General features: G+C 42.9%; 1 protein-coding gene across 8 annotated transcripts in view; it reads left to right on the plus strand.

Annotated features, from left to right (window-relative positions):
- The window catches only part of LOC126236941 (esterase FE4-like), a 796,743-nt gene that overhangs the window by 76,376 nt on the left and 704,236 nt on the right, over window positions 1-16,131 (plus strand). For 2 of the 8 annotated variants that reach the window (XR_007545011.1, XM_049946634.1), the window contains exon 10: window positions 4,156-4,273. The exons of 5 other annotated variants lie outside the window; for them this stretch is intronic. Coding sequence is in view for 2 of the 3 variants with exons in the window: in XM_049946634.1 (XP_049802591.1) it covers window positions 4,156-4,273 (118 nt within the window). In the remaining variant the exon portion in view is untranslated. Of the gene's footprint in view, window positions 1-4,155; window positions 4,274-4,504; window positions 4,718-16,131 lie in introns of those variants that run through there. One more of the 8 variants, XM_049946633.1, reaches the window with a different exon arrangement.

Genomic DNA, 16,131 nt, shown 5'->3' on the forward strand with positions numbered 1-16,131 from the left:
TTGCGCCACTGATGTAAAATTAAAAATTGATTGCATTGTTGCTTTGTAAGCGGTTTTTGGTCCCAGGACAATGAAAATCATTCACTTTGCTTTGTAACTGGTTTTTGGCCTCAGGACAGTTAAAAACTGATTTTTTTTCTATTGAATGTGGTACGAACTTGCCTTGGTGGGTGGGCTTATCTAACTATCAGTGAGACAATCGTTTAATACCGTGCTTGTAGTGATGCTCATTGAATAGTACAGACGGTACAACGTGCAACTCAAACCATAGCCGTCGTATTGCATTTTATCTGCCATGTGTTAAGACGCTTACAAAGCCACTGTTGGTAATTTTTTCTTTTTTGTCCTGTAACTTTTCTCAGTGCGTCAAGAACATATTTTTCAAATTTGACGTCATTCTGACATATGGTGCCCTTTCTACAGCGTTTTGAAGCTGGAATACCAATTATGTACACCCTGTATACCTGCAGTCCTAGAACATATTAAAATCCCCACGCACAGCCTCGCAGCAACCAGCAGAGGAGCCAAAACAAAAAACCGCAGCCAGTTGATGAAGTGCGGTATTGTACGGTAATTCGTTTTCTTCATCTGTAAGGCAACAACTGTGCAGCAGTTCGTAGGGAGTTGTCCTTAGCGTAGGGCTATAGTATATCTCATATGACACAGTGATTAGGTGACGATGACGTTTCGAGTGCAGTCAGACAAGCGTGAATGAAGAACGAAGTGGTGTAAGTGTATGGCTACAAAGCCCCATAATAATACATTGATTAGGTGACGGGGAAATGGAAACCTTATTTTCATCATGGCAACGACAACAACAACCGTTACGAAATTGTCTCGAATGGAAAACACCCCCCAGCTGCACTAAATTATGTTTATTTTAAACCTTGACCATTGTTTCGTCTATAATAATACAGCCTTCTTCAGAGGTCCTAAAAATGACCGGTGATACAATCTACACATAAACTTCAAAATTACGCAAGCGATAACATATTCCTTACATAAACACTAATCAATGAAAAATGTCTTAGCCCAGCGGCTGCGTCAAGACCAATAAAATAACTTCAACAGACATAAGCCTGTTTCGAACAAAAGTAAAATTACATATGCCCCTGTATGTCCTCCGCCACTACTTCTGTAATACTGGGCGCACGGTCGTCAAATGCGAGAGACGTTCAACGAATTCGAAAGTAAAGTTCTATGTACTAACTTGGCAGAAAATCCGGAGAAATTTTGGTCTGACGTCAAAGCGGTAGGTGGATCAAAACAAAATGTCCAGACACTCTGTGACCAAAATGGTACTGAAACAGAGGACGACAGACTAAAGGCCGAAATACTAAATGTCTTTTTCCAATCTGTTTCGCAGAGGAAGACTGCACTGTAGTTCCTTCTATAGATTGTCGCACAGATGACAGAATGGTAGATATCTAAATAGATGACAGAGAGATAGAAAAACAATTAAAATCGCTCAAAAGAAGAAAGGCCGCTGGACCTGATGGGATACCTGTTCACTTTTACACAGAGTACGCGAGGAACTTGCACCCCTTTTTGCAGCGATGTACCGTAGGTCTCTAGAAGAGTGTAGGGTTCCAAAAGATTGGAAAAGCGCACAGGTCATCCCCGTTTTCAAGAAGGTACGTCGAACAGATGTGCAGAACTATAGACCTATATCTCTAACGTCGATCAGTTGTAGAATTTTGGAACACGTATTATGTTCGAGTATAATGACTTTTCTGGAGACTAGAAATCTACTCTGTAGGAATCAGTATGGGTTTCGAAAAGGCTATAGTGTGAAACCCAGCTCGCGCTATTCGTCCACGAGACTCAGAGGGCCATAGACACGGGTGCCCAGGTAGATGCCGTGTTTCTTGACTTCCGCAAGGCGTTTGATACAGTTCCCCACAGTCGTTTAATGAACAAAGTAAGAGCATATGGACTATCAGACCAATTGTGTGATTGGACTGAGGATTTCCTAGATAACAGAACGCAGCACGTCACTGTCAATGGAGAGAAGTCTTCCGAAGTAAGAGTGATTTCAGGTGTGCCGCAGGGGAGTGTCGTAGGACCGTTGCTATTCACAATATATATAAATGACCTTGTGGCTAACATCGGAAGTTCACTGAGGCATTTTGCGGGTGATGCTGTAGTATATCGAGAGGTTGTAACGATGGAAAATTGTACTGAAATGCAGGAGGATCTGCAGCGAATTGACGCATAGTGTAGGGAACGGCAATTGAATCTAAATGTAGACAAGTGTAATGTGCTGCGAATATATAGAAAGAAAGATCCTTTATCATTTAGCTACAGTATAGCAGGTCAGCAACTGGAAGCAGTTAATTCCATAAACTATCCAGGAGTAGGCATTAGGAGTAATTTAAAATGAAATGACCATATAAAATTAATCATCGGTAAAGCAGATGCCAGACTGAGATACATTGGAGGAGTCCTAACGAAATACAGTCCGAAAACAAGCCGGCCGGTGTGGCCTTGCGGTTCTAGGTGCTTCAGTCTGGAACCGTGTGACCGCTACGGTCGCAGGTTCGAATCCTGCCTCGGGCATGGATGTGTGTGATGTCCTTAGGTTAGTTAGGTTTAAGTAGTTCTAAGTTCTAGGGGACAGATGACCACAGATATTAAGTCCCATAGTGCTCAGAGCCATTTGAACCAGACCGAAAACAAAGGAAGTAGGTTACAGTACACTTGTTCGCCCACTGCTTGAACACTGCTCACCGGTATGGGATTCGTACCAGATAGGGTTGATAGAAGAGATAGAGAAGGTCCAACGGAGAGCAGCGCGCTTCGTTACAGGATCATTTAGTAATCGCGAAAGCGTTACGTAGATGATAGATGAACTCCAGTGGAAGACTCTGCAAGAGAGACGCTCAGTAGCTCGGTACGGGCTTTTGTTAAAGTTGCGACAACATACCTTCACCGAGGAGTCAAGCAATATATTGCTCCCTCCTACGTATATCTCGCGAAGAGACCATGAGGATAAAATCAGAGAGATTAGAGCCCACACAGAGGCATACTGACAATCTTTCTTTCCACGAACAATACGAGACTAGAATAGAAGGGAGAACCGATAGAGGTATTCAATTTACCCTCCGCCACACACCGTCCGGTGGCTTGCGGAGTATGGATGTAGATGTAGATGTAGAAATGTGCTGCACCCAACGCACTATAGGTGACGCTCACCAGAGTGCGCTACATCGCACGGTTTATCAGGCAACTAGTGAATATATACGACAATAAATTAATAACAAGCATACATGTGCAAATAAAGGACCATAAACTTATTAATACGAATGTCCAACAGATGAAATACTGTTGCATACGATCATTAAAGTGGCAGAACATTAACAATTTCATATAACAAAGTTTGTCGTGTCGCTATTTGATGTATCATTCAGAAACGACACTATTATATGCAAACATAACTTCAGCTGAACATCACATACACATTTGATGTGACCCATACCTATCGAGAGTAAACAGGATCCATTTCATTAGCAAGGATTTGAAGCACAGGATACTTACTGACCATCCTTAACGCAACGGCGTATGTAGCCAGAATTGTGTACTCCTTTTTAAGAGAATTATGTGTGCCAGTCACTACTTCTCCGTCCTGCAAGTTCGACTGACAGGTAGGCTGTCGAACACGACAGTAACACAGCTGGTCGACATCATGTTTGTCACAGTCGACTGGCGACTTACTGATTCTACGTGGTTTTGCAAACAAAGTGAATGGAAGAAGATCCCCAGAAGCATTTTCAGGTTTTCAGGCCTTCTCTAAATCCATGCCATGACGATTTGAATCTCTGCTTGCAGTACACGGAGACTTCCCACTGCACCAAATTTTCATAGTTGGGACTCTTAATTTAAAATTACATATTTTCATGTGCTTATTATGTGGCATAGAGTTTATTTCAGTCACATGAGACCTTCTCGGTGTTGCAGTCTTCACTGTATTCATTAATGAACTATAAGAAATTAAAAAAGTTATTACTTATAAATACCAGTACTTCATAAATGTTGTTTCTTTTGCGTAGCTGAGAACAATATAACTCTTATACTCGACTATAAGAATTCATAATGAGTATGCTTCTGTACCAAACCTGCACTATATTTGTTTACATGCCTTTCATTTACTTTCAGGTGCAGCTCACAACGATGATGTGAAATACATGCATGCAACAGATCTGGATCCTGATTCGGATGAAGGTGTAATCCAAGCTCAGATGACAACAATGTGGACTAACTTCGCTAAATATGAGTAAGTGATCTTCTTGCTAATGGTTCATATTTTTTTAGTATAGTGTTGTTATAAAGAAACTGAAATGTCTGATAAGCTAATTCTATGACAACACGTCCATATAATTTACTCATCCATGAGTTGTCATACTTTTCATACTGGAAATGATGTAGATGTATGTGATGGCTCCATTAGAGTGTTGTGAATTAAACACGGCCTTGTGACCAACTTATATGATTGTTACTGTTTCAGCAATCCGACGCCAGAACAGACCTCCATACTGACAGAGACGTGGAAGGAGTACGATGAATCGTTACCTTACTATCTGGAGATAAATGGACCTCTTAGCCTCAAAACTAACTTGTACGAACCCTACATGACCTTTTGGCACAAGCTGTTGCCTTAAATACTTCCTATGTGCCACTAATGACCACATTTAACGATTTGGTACGAGATGGAAGTTGCTGAAATGAAAATTCCAAGAGCAGCGGTTTCAGTACACTGTTATGTATGATAGCGGATAGGTGAACTGATTTGCTATATTGATATTGTAGTCCTCAGAGACATAGATGTTGTACAAAACTGCTAATATTTTTAAGTGTTGTAGCTTACCCTTTCTTAACAAGCATTATTAAAGAGATAATGATTATACTGTGAGTCTCTTTTTTTTAATTGTACCGTGTATTGTGCTTACGTCTCTGTAAGAAATATGAAATTAATATACTCTGAAATACCTTATGGACATGAATTTTGTTAACCTCCTCGTTTTGTTTTTTGCCCGTCGAATCATACCGAGATAACACTTATTTGAGCTCAGTTTATTTTGAAAACTTTAATGTACAGTTATTTGAAAATAACTATTTACATGTAATTTATGAGCAAAAGTATATGAAACCAAACAATTCTGCTGCAATGATTTGATGGTGCATGGATAATTGTCATCCTACAGATTACTGTAGTCATGCTGTTTCACAGAAAATATACTATTTGTACAGTTGTAGGGCACAAACATCACGATCCATATTTTATGAAAGACATACATACAGGGCACCAATAAAAAAAAAGGCAAGCACTCCGTCTTCAGGCCACAAGTGGCCCATCGGGACCATCCGACCGCGGTGTCATCCTCTGCTGAGGATGCGGATAGGAGGGGTGTGTGGTCAGCACACCGCTCTCCCGGTCGTTATGACGGTTTTCTTTGACCGGAGCCGCTACTATTCGGTCGAGTAGCTTCTCAATTGGCATCACGAGCCTGAGTGCACCCCGAAAAATGGCAACAGCGCATGGCGGCTGAATGGTCACCCATCCAAGTGCCGGCCACGCCCGACAGCGCTTAACTTCGGTGATCTCACGGGAACCGGTGTATCCACTGCGGCAAGAAGGCACCAATAACAGTAATAATAATTTTTTTGTAGGAGAGGAAATACTCAATTTCTGGATAGCAAATTCGAAACAGTGAGACCTTTATAATACAAAAAAGCGTGACAAGGCCTTTGACAGATTATTTTTGTTGTATTTCATTTTATTAGGAAATCTCATGAGCTGCCACCGTACTGATGCTAGCCTACTATAGCATAGCCATGAACACGGACATTCAAGTAGGAATTAACCAACCAGGGCATAGATACTTAGGTGATAAATTATGTAGTTACAATATTGTATAGACAGACTGTGCCATATCATGCTGTTTTTAATACAGGATGCTACTTCACCTATGACCCTATACCTGTCATTTGGCTGCAACGTTCATTATGGATTTACCCGTAATTTACCTCTGCGATATACAGGGTGAGTCACCTAACGTTACCGCTGGATATATTTCGTAAACCACATCAAATACTGACGAATCGATTCCGCAGACCGAACGTGTGGAGAGGGGCTAGTGTAATTGGTTAATACAAACCATAAAAAAATGCACGGAAGTATGTTTTTTAACACAAACCTACGTTTTTTTAAATGGAACCCCGTTAGTTTTGTTAGCACATCTGAACATATAAACAAATACGTAATCAGTGCCGTTTGTTGCATTGTAAAATGTTAATTACATCCGGAGATATTGTAACCTTGAGTCGACGCTTAAAACCTCCGACGTTCAGTTGCGTGTTGTAACAAACACGGGCCACGGTCGGCGAGCAGCATCTGCAGGGACATGTTTACGATGACGACCGTGTTTACGAGTGTGGCTATAGTGCACTGTCGTGGTTTGGTCTAGCTGTCGCAGTGTCCGCATGTAGCGCTTGCTGCTATTGTTATTCTGCATTCGTCTCCGCACGCAGACCAACTGTAGTAAACCGTGTCACCAGACGTCTGTGATAGTGTAGTGTTGTAGTAACTGTGACCATGATGTATTCGAACTCTGAAAAGGCGGAGATGAAACTCATCTATGGTGAGTGTCGACGAAATGCAGCTGAAGCCTGCAGGGTGTATGCAGAACGGTATCCGGACAGAGAGCATCCAATGTGCCGCACATTGCAAAACATCTACCGCCAACTGTATGCTACAGGTATGGTCGTAGCACGCAAACGGGTCCGTAACAGGCCCGTCACAGGAGAAGCGAAAAAATGGTTCAAATGGCTCTGAGCACTATGGGACTCAACATCTTAGGTCATAAGTCTCCTAGAACTTAGAACTACTTAAACCTAACTAACCTAAGGACATCACACACACCCATGCCCGAGGCAGGATTCGAACCTGCGACCGTAGCAGTCCCGCGGTTCTGGACTGCAGCGCCAGAACCGCACGGCCACCGCGGCCGGCAAGGAGAAGCGGGTGCAGTAGGTGTGTTAGCTGCTGTTGCCATGAACCCACACATGAGTACACGGGACATTGCGAGAGCCGGTGGACTGAGTCAAAGTAGTGTCATGCGCATACTGCATCGTCACCGCTTTCACCCGTTTCATGTGTCGCTACATCAGCAATTACATGATGATGTCTTTAATCATCGAGTGCAATTCTGTCAATGGGCATTAACAGAGAATGCGTTTCAGTTCTACCTGTTTACCGATGAAGCGGGTTTCACAAACCACGGGGCGGCGAATCTACGGAACATGCATTACTGGTCCGTGGACAATCCTCGCTGGCTCAGACAGGTAGAGCGACAGCGACCGCGGACTGTAAATGTATGGTGCGGAATCATTGGCGACCACCTCATTTGTCCTCACTTCATTGCAGGGGCCCAAACAGCTGCAACATACATCGTGTTTCTACAGAATGATCTGCCAACGTTGCTCGAAAATGTCCCACTGGAAACGCGTCGACGTATGTGGTATCAGCATGATGGTGCACCTGCACATTCCGCAATTAACACTAGGCTAACCCTTGACAGGACGTTCGACGGGCGTTTCATAGGACGTGGAGGACGCATAAGTTGGCCAGCCCGTTCTCCTGATCTTACGCCTCTGGACTTCTTTCTGTGGGGTACGTTAAAGGAGAATGTGTACCGTGATGTGCCTACAACCCCAAAGGATATGGCCGGCCGAAGTGGCCGTGCGGTTAAAGGCGCTGCAGTCTGGAACCGCAAGACCGCTACGGTCGCAGGTTCGAATCCTGCCTCGGGCATGGATGTTTGTGATGTCCTTAGGTTAGTTAGGTTTAACTAGTTCTAAGTTCTAGGGGACTAATGACCTCAGCAGTTGAGTCCCATAGTGCTCAGAGCCATTTGAACCATTTTGAACCCAAAGGATATGAAACAACGTATTGTGGCAGCCTGCGGCGACATTACACCAGATGTACTGCGGCATGTACGACATTCATTACGCCAGAGATTGCAATTTTGTGCAGCAAATGATGGCCACCAGATTGAACATCTATTGGCCTGACATGTCGGGACACACTCTATTCCACTCCGTAATTGAAAACGGAAACCACGTGTGTACGTGTACCTCACCCCTCATGGTAATGTACATGTGCGTCAGTGGAAAAGTCCAATAAAAAGGTGTTAGCATGTGGACGTAATGTGCTGTTCCAGTCTCTTCTGTACCTAAGGTCCATCACCGTTCCCTTTGGATCCCCACGTAATTCGGTGCTCTCCGATACACACGATCGAACAGCGGAGGAGTGGTACTCAAGCATCAACTTTAGGTTACAATATCTCCGGATGTAATTAACATTTTACAATGCAACAAACGGCACTGATTACGTATTTGTTTATATGTTCAGATGTGCTAACAAAACTAACGGGGTTCCATTTAAAAAAACGTAGGTTTGTGTTAAAAAACATACTTCCGTGCATTTTTTTATGGTTGGTATTAACCAATTACACTAGCCTCTCTCCTCACGTTCGGTCTGTGGAATCGATTCGTCAGTATTTGATGTGGTTTACGAAATATATCCAGCGGTAATGTTAGGTGACTCACCCTGTATATCCACCACTATTCTAAACATGTGCTTGAAAATGCGCGCAGTGCTCGAAACCTGTCACACATGAGGGATCAACAAAGGAGGTTAAAACAGATGAGTTGAAACTATTTCTTTGTTTTGCACATTTCACCTATGTTAGGGGCATCACCTGGCCATAATGTTGCACAACAGCCGTACCGGTTGAGCTGTTGTGTAAAAGCGCTGTAAGATGTATCCCTCGTTACGTGCTTCGACAGGTGGTACGGACCTCATATAGAAGTGTCTTCAATGGGAGCAGAATGTTTGCACGTGGGGAAAATTCTTGTGATATATACCCTCAGTGGACATACATCTTTAAAAAATTCCTCCTGTTCTGTAGTGTGGACAACAAATGAGCTCATGATCAAGTAGCAGATACTCAGACCGTTGGGGGTAGAGGAGCTGCAGCCAGCACCAATGAGTGTTTAACGACTACTGAATAGCAGTGTGGGGCGCTTGTGGGGTTGTCGTAAGCAAGAACAGTTATACGACAGCTTTACAACCAGCACTAAAACCCAAATTCTGCATAAACCAGTAAATAATAGTGTGACAGTGGCCAAAGCAGGTCCTCGTGCAATAGCCGGGCCGTTGTCTTTTGACTGTTGAAAACAGACGAACTGAGTGTGGATATATTTTTCTTAATTGATTGTTTCTTTTCGTATTGATAAGAGGGAAGGAGTCAGGGAAATCTCATACCAGCGAACTGTATTGAAATATACACTTTCGTACAGTTACAGCGATCAAAAATGGGAGTAATATTCAACAAATGTATTTCTTCTGGTGGTATTCTTACAAAAATCACAGCCAGTAATGATGTAAATGGTGTTCTTATGTAATTGGTGATGCTTCTTTTCGATTGTCAATTTTCGTAATGTTAAGAAGGAGCGGAAGCATCTACGTCTGGGAGCATGGCATGATGCTTAAATGGTATGCGTCTGATCGATAAGTGGAGGCTGAAAATGAGAGGTGGCTGGGAAGGGTACTGGGACCTCCATATAATAATGTGGCAGGCACAACTACAGCTGATGGTGTAGACAGATTACGTCGTAGAGTCATGAGTTACGAAGAGAGAGTCTTAGGGCAGGACATAGAGAATGCGGCGCTGGCAGTGTGATGGAATATTGTACAGGTGCGACAGAAGCCTGAGACAGCAGAGCAGTGGGGACACATAGCAGTTCAGGCATCAATTTCACAAGAGGTATGGAATTTGCGTAAATGCTCTTGCATTTTGAGCGGAAATTGAGAATTTACTTAGCTGTTAGAGAATGCATGTGCAAACGGGAAGACGAATGTGGAAGACAGGATCGAGTATAAGGCATTCTAGGCCAATCAAGAGGTAATATTTTGAGGGTGTAGAATTTGAGCTTGGTTGGGATATAGAACATGGTAATAGAGATAAACAAATAAGCAATTAATGAGTTTATGACTGAATGACTTATTATGAAGCCAGCATGTAGGCTGCTAAATGGACTATGCTCACTGAACTGTAGTCAGGGCAGTTAGGAGCGCTATATTCTTAACTAAATTCAACATACATCTCACAAATTTACATAGATGACCCTGCCACATATATTTCAAAATGGTCAAAATCAATTTTATCCCTGGAAGAATACAAACAGTCATGGCTTAGATACAATTTAAAACATAATAATGTCTGCTTTTTTCTTTCGATTGCTTAGCTCACAGTATAGTGAACACCTACATTTTTACATTTAATTACAAGACAACCTCCGGCTACTGTAACACAAGATCAGCTTCATGGACATCTGTCACAAAGGTAGTAACAACTGATGTTATCATTTTTTCTTTTGTAAAATAACATGTTACATTCCTTACGAACACAACATAGGCATTGCGATTGTCAGTTACCTGTCATAATTTAACAAATGTGTCATTGTGGAGGCTGTTTCTGTAGGGCCTACACAAGATCCGTTTCTTCTGCACTCAATGATCCATCGATGCATTCTAAATCTACACCTATATGAATACTCCGCAAGCCACCTGCCAGTGTATGGCGGAGGGTATTTCTGATACCAACAACGGCGCTCCTCTTACTGTTCACTTCGCGAATGGCGCGTAGGAACGACAATTGTCGGTGAGCCTCTGTATTACCTCTGATTTCGAGAATTTTCTCGTCGTCATCATTTCGCGAGTTGTATGTCGGAATGTGTAGTCCCGCCGGCCTTTTTGGCTGAGCGGTTCTAGGCGCTTCAGTCCGGAACCGCGCTGCTGCTACGGTCGCAGGTTCGAATCCTGCCTCGGGCATGGATGTGTGTGCTGTCCTTAGGTTAGTTAGGTTTAAGTAGTTCTAAGTTCTAGGGGACTGATGACCTCAGATGTTAAGTCCCACAGTGCTCAGAGCCATTTCAAGCATTTTCGTGTTGTCCGACTCTTCCCGGAGAATATTCTCTCGAAATTTTAATAGTAAACTTCTCCGTGATTCACAATGCCTCTCTTGTAGCGTCTGCCATTGGAGTTTGTTGAGCATCTCTGTAACCTCTCGCTCTGGTAAAGCGATTCTGTAATGAAACTCACGGCTCTAAGTTGGATCTTCTCTGCCTTGTTCATCAGTCCTACCTGGTAACGGTCCCAGACTAATGAACAATACTCAATACTTGGGCGAACAATGACTTCGTCGATAAGGTACATTTCCTTAAGATCCTTTCTATGGATCTCAGTCTGGCATTTGATTTTCCTACTATTTACTGTATGTAGTTACTCCACTTAAGTTCGCTCTGGATAAATACTCCTAGATATTTTGCGGTAGATACTGTTTCCAGCAAATTTTCTTCAATGGTGTAGTTGTACGGCATTTGATTTTGTCCCCTGTGTGCATGCAGTATGTTACATTTTTATTGACGTTCCGGTTCAACTGCTAGTCGCTGCAACATTAATCAGGTACTTTTGCAAATCGGTAGCGTCTTATAGCGTTGTTACCTTCTTGTAGACAATCGTTTCATTCGGCAATACCCTTTGGAGATTCGACATTTTTTACTAGATATTTTACATGTATCGTAAATACTAGCAGTCCTATCACATTTCCTTGGCGTACTCCGGTAATTACCTCTACATCTGTCGATTCCGTTTGTTAAGAGCGGAGTGTTGATTGTGTCTTCATGTAAGTCTTGAATCCAGTCGCAACTCTGTTCCGGTACCCGGGAAGCTCGTATTTTTTTCACTAAACGGTAGAGTGGGACGGTGCCAAATGTCGTCCTGAAATCGGGGAACATAGCATTAACATGAGTGCCGTTGTCCACAGCGCTATGGGTCTCATGGAGGAGCAGAGCTCGCTCGGTTTCGCAGGACTTCTGTTTGCGCAATCAACGCTGATTTATGTAGAGGAGACTTTCTTTCTTCAAAAGTGTCATAATTCTTGAGCATAAAAAATTTCCATAATTCTACATCAATTTGACGTGAAGAATATAGGCCCATAATTATGTGCACTTCTCCTACGACTCTTCTTAGAAACAGAAATGACCTGCGCTATTTCCAGTCGCTAGGTACCCTTCGTTGCTCCCGCGATCTACAATAAATTTTTGCTAGAAGGTAAGGAAGTTGTTCCACATTGTCTTTGTAGAAAACTGAGGTGTCCCATTTCATCCTGATGCCTTTCCAACAACTAAGCGATTGACACTGCTTTTCTGTTTCGCAGTCGGTTATCTCAGTATCTGCGACTCCGCAGTTAAACAATTTCCGAAGACAGAATTCAGTATTTCGGCGCCATTGTGGTACTAAGTGACTGAATTGAAGATTTCGGCGCCGGCCGCGGTGGTCTAGCGGTTCTAAGCGCTCAGTCCGGAACCGCGGGACTGCTACGGTCGCAGGTTCGAATCCTGCCTCGGGCATGGATGTGTGTGATGTCCTTAGGTTAGTTAGGTTTAATTAGTTCTAAGTTCTAGGCGACTGATGACCTCAGAAGTTAAGTCGCATAGTGCTCAGAGCCATTTGAAGATTTCGGCCCGTTCAGTGATTGTACATGAGCCCAAAACCTCTTAGGGTTTTTAGTCGCACTGCCTGACTAAATTTTACTTTCGGAGTCATTGAACGCTTCTCTCATTGCTATCGTTACACTCACTTTCACTTCGTCCAGCTTTTGTTTTTAAATGTGCGTTTTGATTTCTACTGTATCTGTGATGAGTCTCTCCTTGTTTACATAACAGTTTTATGACACGGCTATTACAGCATAATGGGTCTTTGGCAACCCTTAAGACATTGTTCGCTTGTCTAAAGATGAATCATGTTTTTCAGGTTTTTTTTTCGTTTTTACTCCACATCTTCTTCCTCAACACTGAATACTTGCTGTTGACTATCGTAGAGATACTTCACAATTTGTATTCTGTCACCCTTGCTAGGAAGAAACGTTTTTGTGCGTTTTTTAAAAGTTTTTTTAATAGCCGTAGTCATAGCTGCTATTACAGACTTGTGATCACTGATACCTTCCTCTGCTTCAACTGATTAGATAAGTTAATGTGCGTTTGTTGCTAGGAGGTCTAAGACATTACCCACTCGACTTTGTTCTCTAATTGTCTGCTTGAAGTAATTTTCGGATATGATATTCTCAATGACGTCAGACGAATCCCTGTCTCTGGCACCAGTTTTAATAACATGACACTCACAGCTTATAACACGGAAGTTGAAGTCACCCCATATTACAACAGCGTGATCAGGAGGGGTTTTAATGATATGACTCAAGTTTTCTCTGAAACGCAGTACCAGTACATCTCCTGACTTAGGTGGTCTATAAAAGCATCCAATTACCATTTTTGACCGACATTTGATGCTTAACATCACCAAGATTAATTCACATTCGGAATCAATGAGAACCTGGTTAGATATTATCGAATTCCCTACTGAAATAACGATGCCGCCACGACTGGTGACTAACCTATCCTTACGATAAACGTTCCAATCTGAACTTAGGATTTTATTGCCGTTCACCTCTGTTTTCTAGTTAATTCTGTGCCTAGTATTATCTGGTCCAGAGTATCGAGCAGAGGGGCTGGTGACACAGCGGCATCTGCAATAACATTTATTTTCCAGGATGAGTTTATTTATAAATCTGCCTCATTGCCTCGTACATTGGCCTCGTATCAGTGCTTGCAGCGAAGAAGCACTTGCGCACCCCGTCAATGAGTAATGACGTCAGATCCGCAGGTCAGACTGTCGTGGGCGAGTGTTGTCGGCAGGCGGCGACGTGGGGATGGGCAGCCCCTGCCGTTCTGCAGTACAGTACGGCCCTGCACCTTAGAAATCTTGTAGGCAGCCAGTAGTGTGTGTAGGAGAGGATAGCCAGCTGTGTGGTCCAAGAGTCATTTGTCGGGAAGAATAGGCCTTCAAACGAAATGAAGAGATCGGTCGGCAGTGATGGCCGCCGAGTTACAAGTCTTCTCAGTTGACGAGACATTGGGCGGATTGCCTGTCGTCAATGTAGAAATAATGATGAGGACAACGAGACATCCTCTCCCCGAACAGAGAAACTCTCCGACCTGATCGGAGGTCGAATGCAGGCCCGCTGCATCGTAGTCAGATGTACTGACCATTTTCTAAGAGTCTGGTCATCCACCAGTGTACCACATCTGTACGCTGTGAAGGTGACATCTTGCTGATCAGCTGCGTTTGACCCTCAGTGGGGGGAGTGGGTGTAGCGCTTCATTCTCCTCCGCATCGACAATGTTCCAGTAAGCAGCAACAGCAGACCGTGCCTGTGGCTTGCATTAGTTTGGCTGCGTCTTACTGGTTAAGTCAGAGAGGAGGTAGCAGGCAGCTATCATCGATCAACTTGTCACGGCTACACTGAAACTCCGTAGATTGTTATACTCTCTGCTTCTAGTGGTACGGACAGAATGGAAGCATGAATGAATGTATCTTTGAGTTCCGGAAGCTACATTATTTCAAGAGTCCATGGTTATGATGTGGTGGTCTTGGGTACATTATCAAATTTTCCCTCCTTTGCTGGTATAAACAGCGGTCGTACCCTTGCCGTGGTGGTTGATTAATTTTATGGAATGCCGCTCATGTTGCCTAAACAGAACTTTATCAAGTACACGACCAGTTCAGACCTTGTATTAGCCCATTATCAAATGTATCTAAAGTTTATGCTGTTGAGTATCAATAGAGCTATAATTATTCTGATCAGTAATTATTCTCGCTCGCTGAGCTTGTGTCTCTCTGCAGCGTTTGACTATTGCAGCGGTGTTCTGGCAGTTGAAGTTATAAAGTGTTACTCCACACTGCCCAACGATGTTGAATTACGGTGTTTGCTCTTTTGCTTCCATCCCTCGTAGGAAGCCTGTTGCCTTCCTTCTACTACATCAGCAAAACGCCATCCTGACTTTCTGATTGCTACACCAGCCCCGAACTGTCTTCCTATGCTCTGAGCTCGATCGGTAGAACTTTAAAAATTTTCGGCTTCTGTACTGAAATTACTAAGTGACGCGGCACTCCTCTCTTTTTCCAAAACAGTCGTTTTAAGTGTTCCCTCTGATAATCTTCTGCAAAAATCGCATACATACACACACACACACACACACATATATATATATATATATATATATATATATATATATATATATATATACATAGCCGTATCATGTGCCAGTTACTCCGACATTTTTACTCACGTGAGATGCCCTACATGGGTCTTTCTCTTTTGTACCATTAATTCTATACCATTATTGTTAAGTTCTGGTTTGAAGAACCCTTTTGAAAGTTTCCTTATGTTATTCGTACTTCTGTCCTTACAAGTTATCACAAATTTACGGTTTCTCTTACTCTATTATTTGCACGTTATGTCAGTAAACCTCTCAACAAGTATTTGCTGTGTCACTAGGTCCAGTAAATGAATGTCTGAACACAACTGAAGTACGCAAATTGCTATGAGAATACCGGCAAACTCGTGGTTGTAATGCCGATATTATGATGTTTCGTCGTCGGTTCCGTTGACATTGCTGAAATGACTGAAACATTTGTCCCATGGAAATTATCCCTTGCTGAGATCCTGCTAGTGTATCTAAAGCTCATATGACGTCAGTATTTAGGGCGTTGTTAAGATATGTTACATCTTGTGATGGATATACTTCTTTCGCCAATGCAGTACAGGGTGGCTTAGTTGGAGTACACTCGTACCCACGACTGTATCTGGTAGGCCGAAGTTCGTCCCGGCTATCACACAAGTTGTACCGTTCCGCAAAATGCCACTGTTGCTTAAATCGAACTTTGCCATCTCCTTAGATTTTTCATTCTCATAGCAAATTAGATCCATTGTGCTTAACTTCTGAATATGAGGTTGTGGAGTCAATATTTCCTTCAAGCATTTCGTTGCTTCTGCTTAACCTAGCGATGGTTGCACTTTGTCTGTGTTTCACTTTGCACTTCTCTGACTGCAGAAGAGGTGATGCTCTCCTTCAGACACTTCTGTTGATCTCAAGTCACATACAAGCTCAGAAATTATCAATATCTCTTGCGTCTTCACTTGCATCAATCTACCCATCGTATCCAATCCT

Source organism: Schistocerca nitens, chromosome 2, assembly GCF_023898315.1.
Source record: "Schistocerca nitens isolate TAMUIC-IGC-003100 chromosome 2, iqSchNite1.1, whole genome shotgun sequence".
Taxonomy (NCBI): Eukaryota; Metazoa; Arthropoda; class Insecta; order Orthoptera; family Acrididae; genus Schistocerca; species Schistocerca nitens.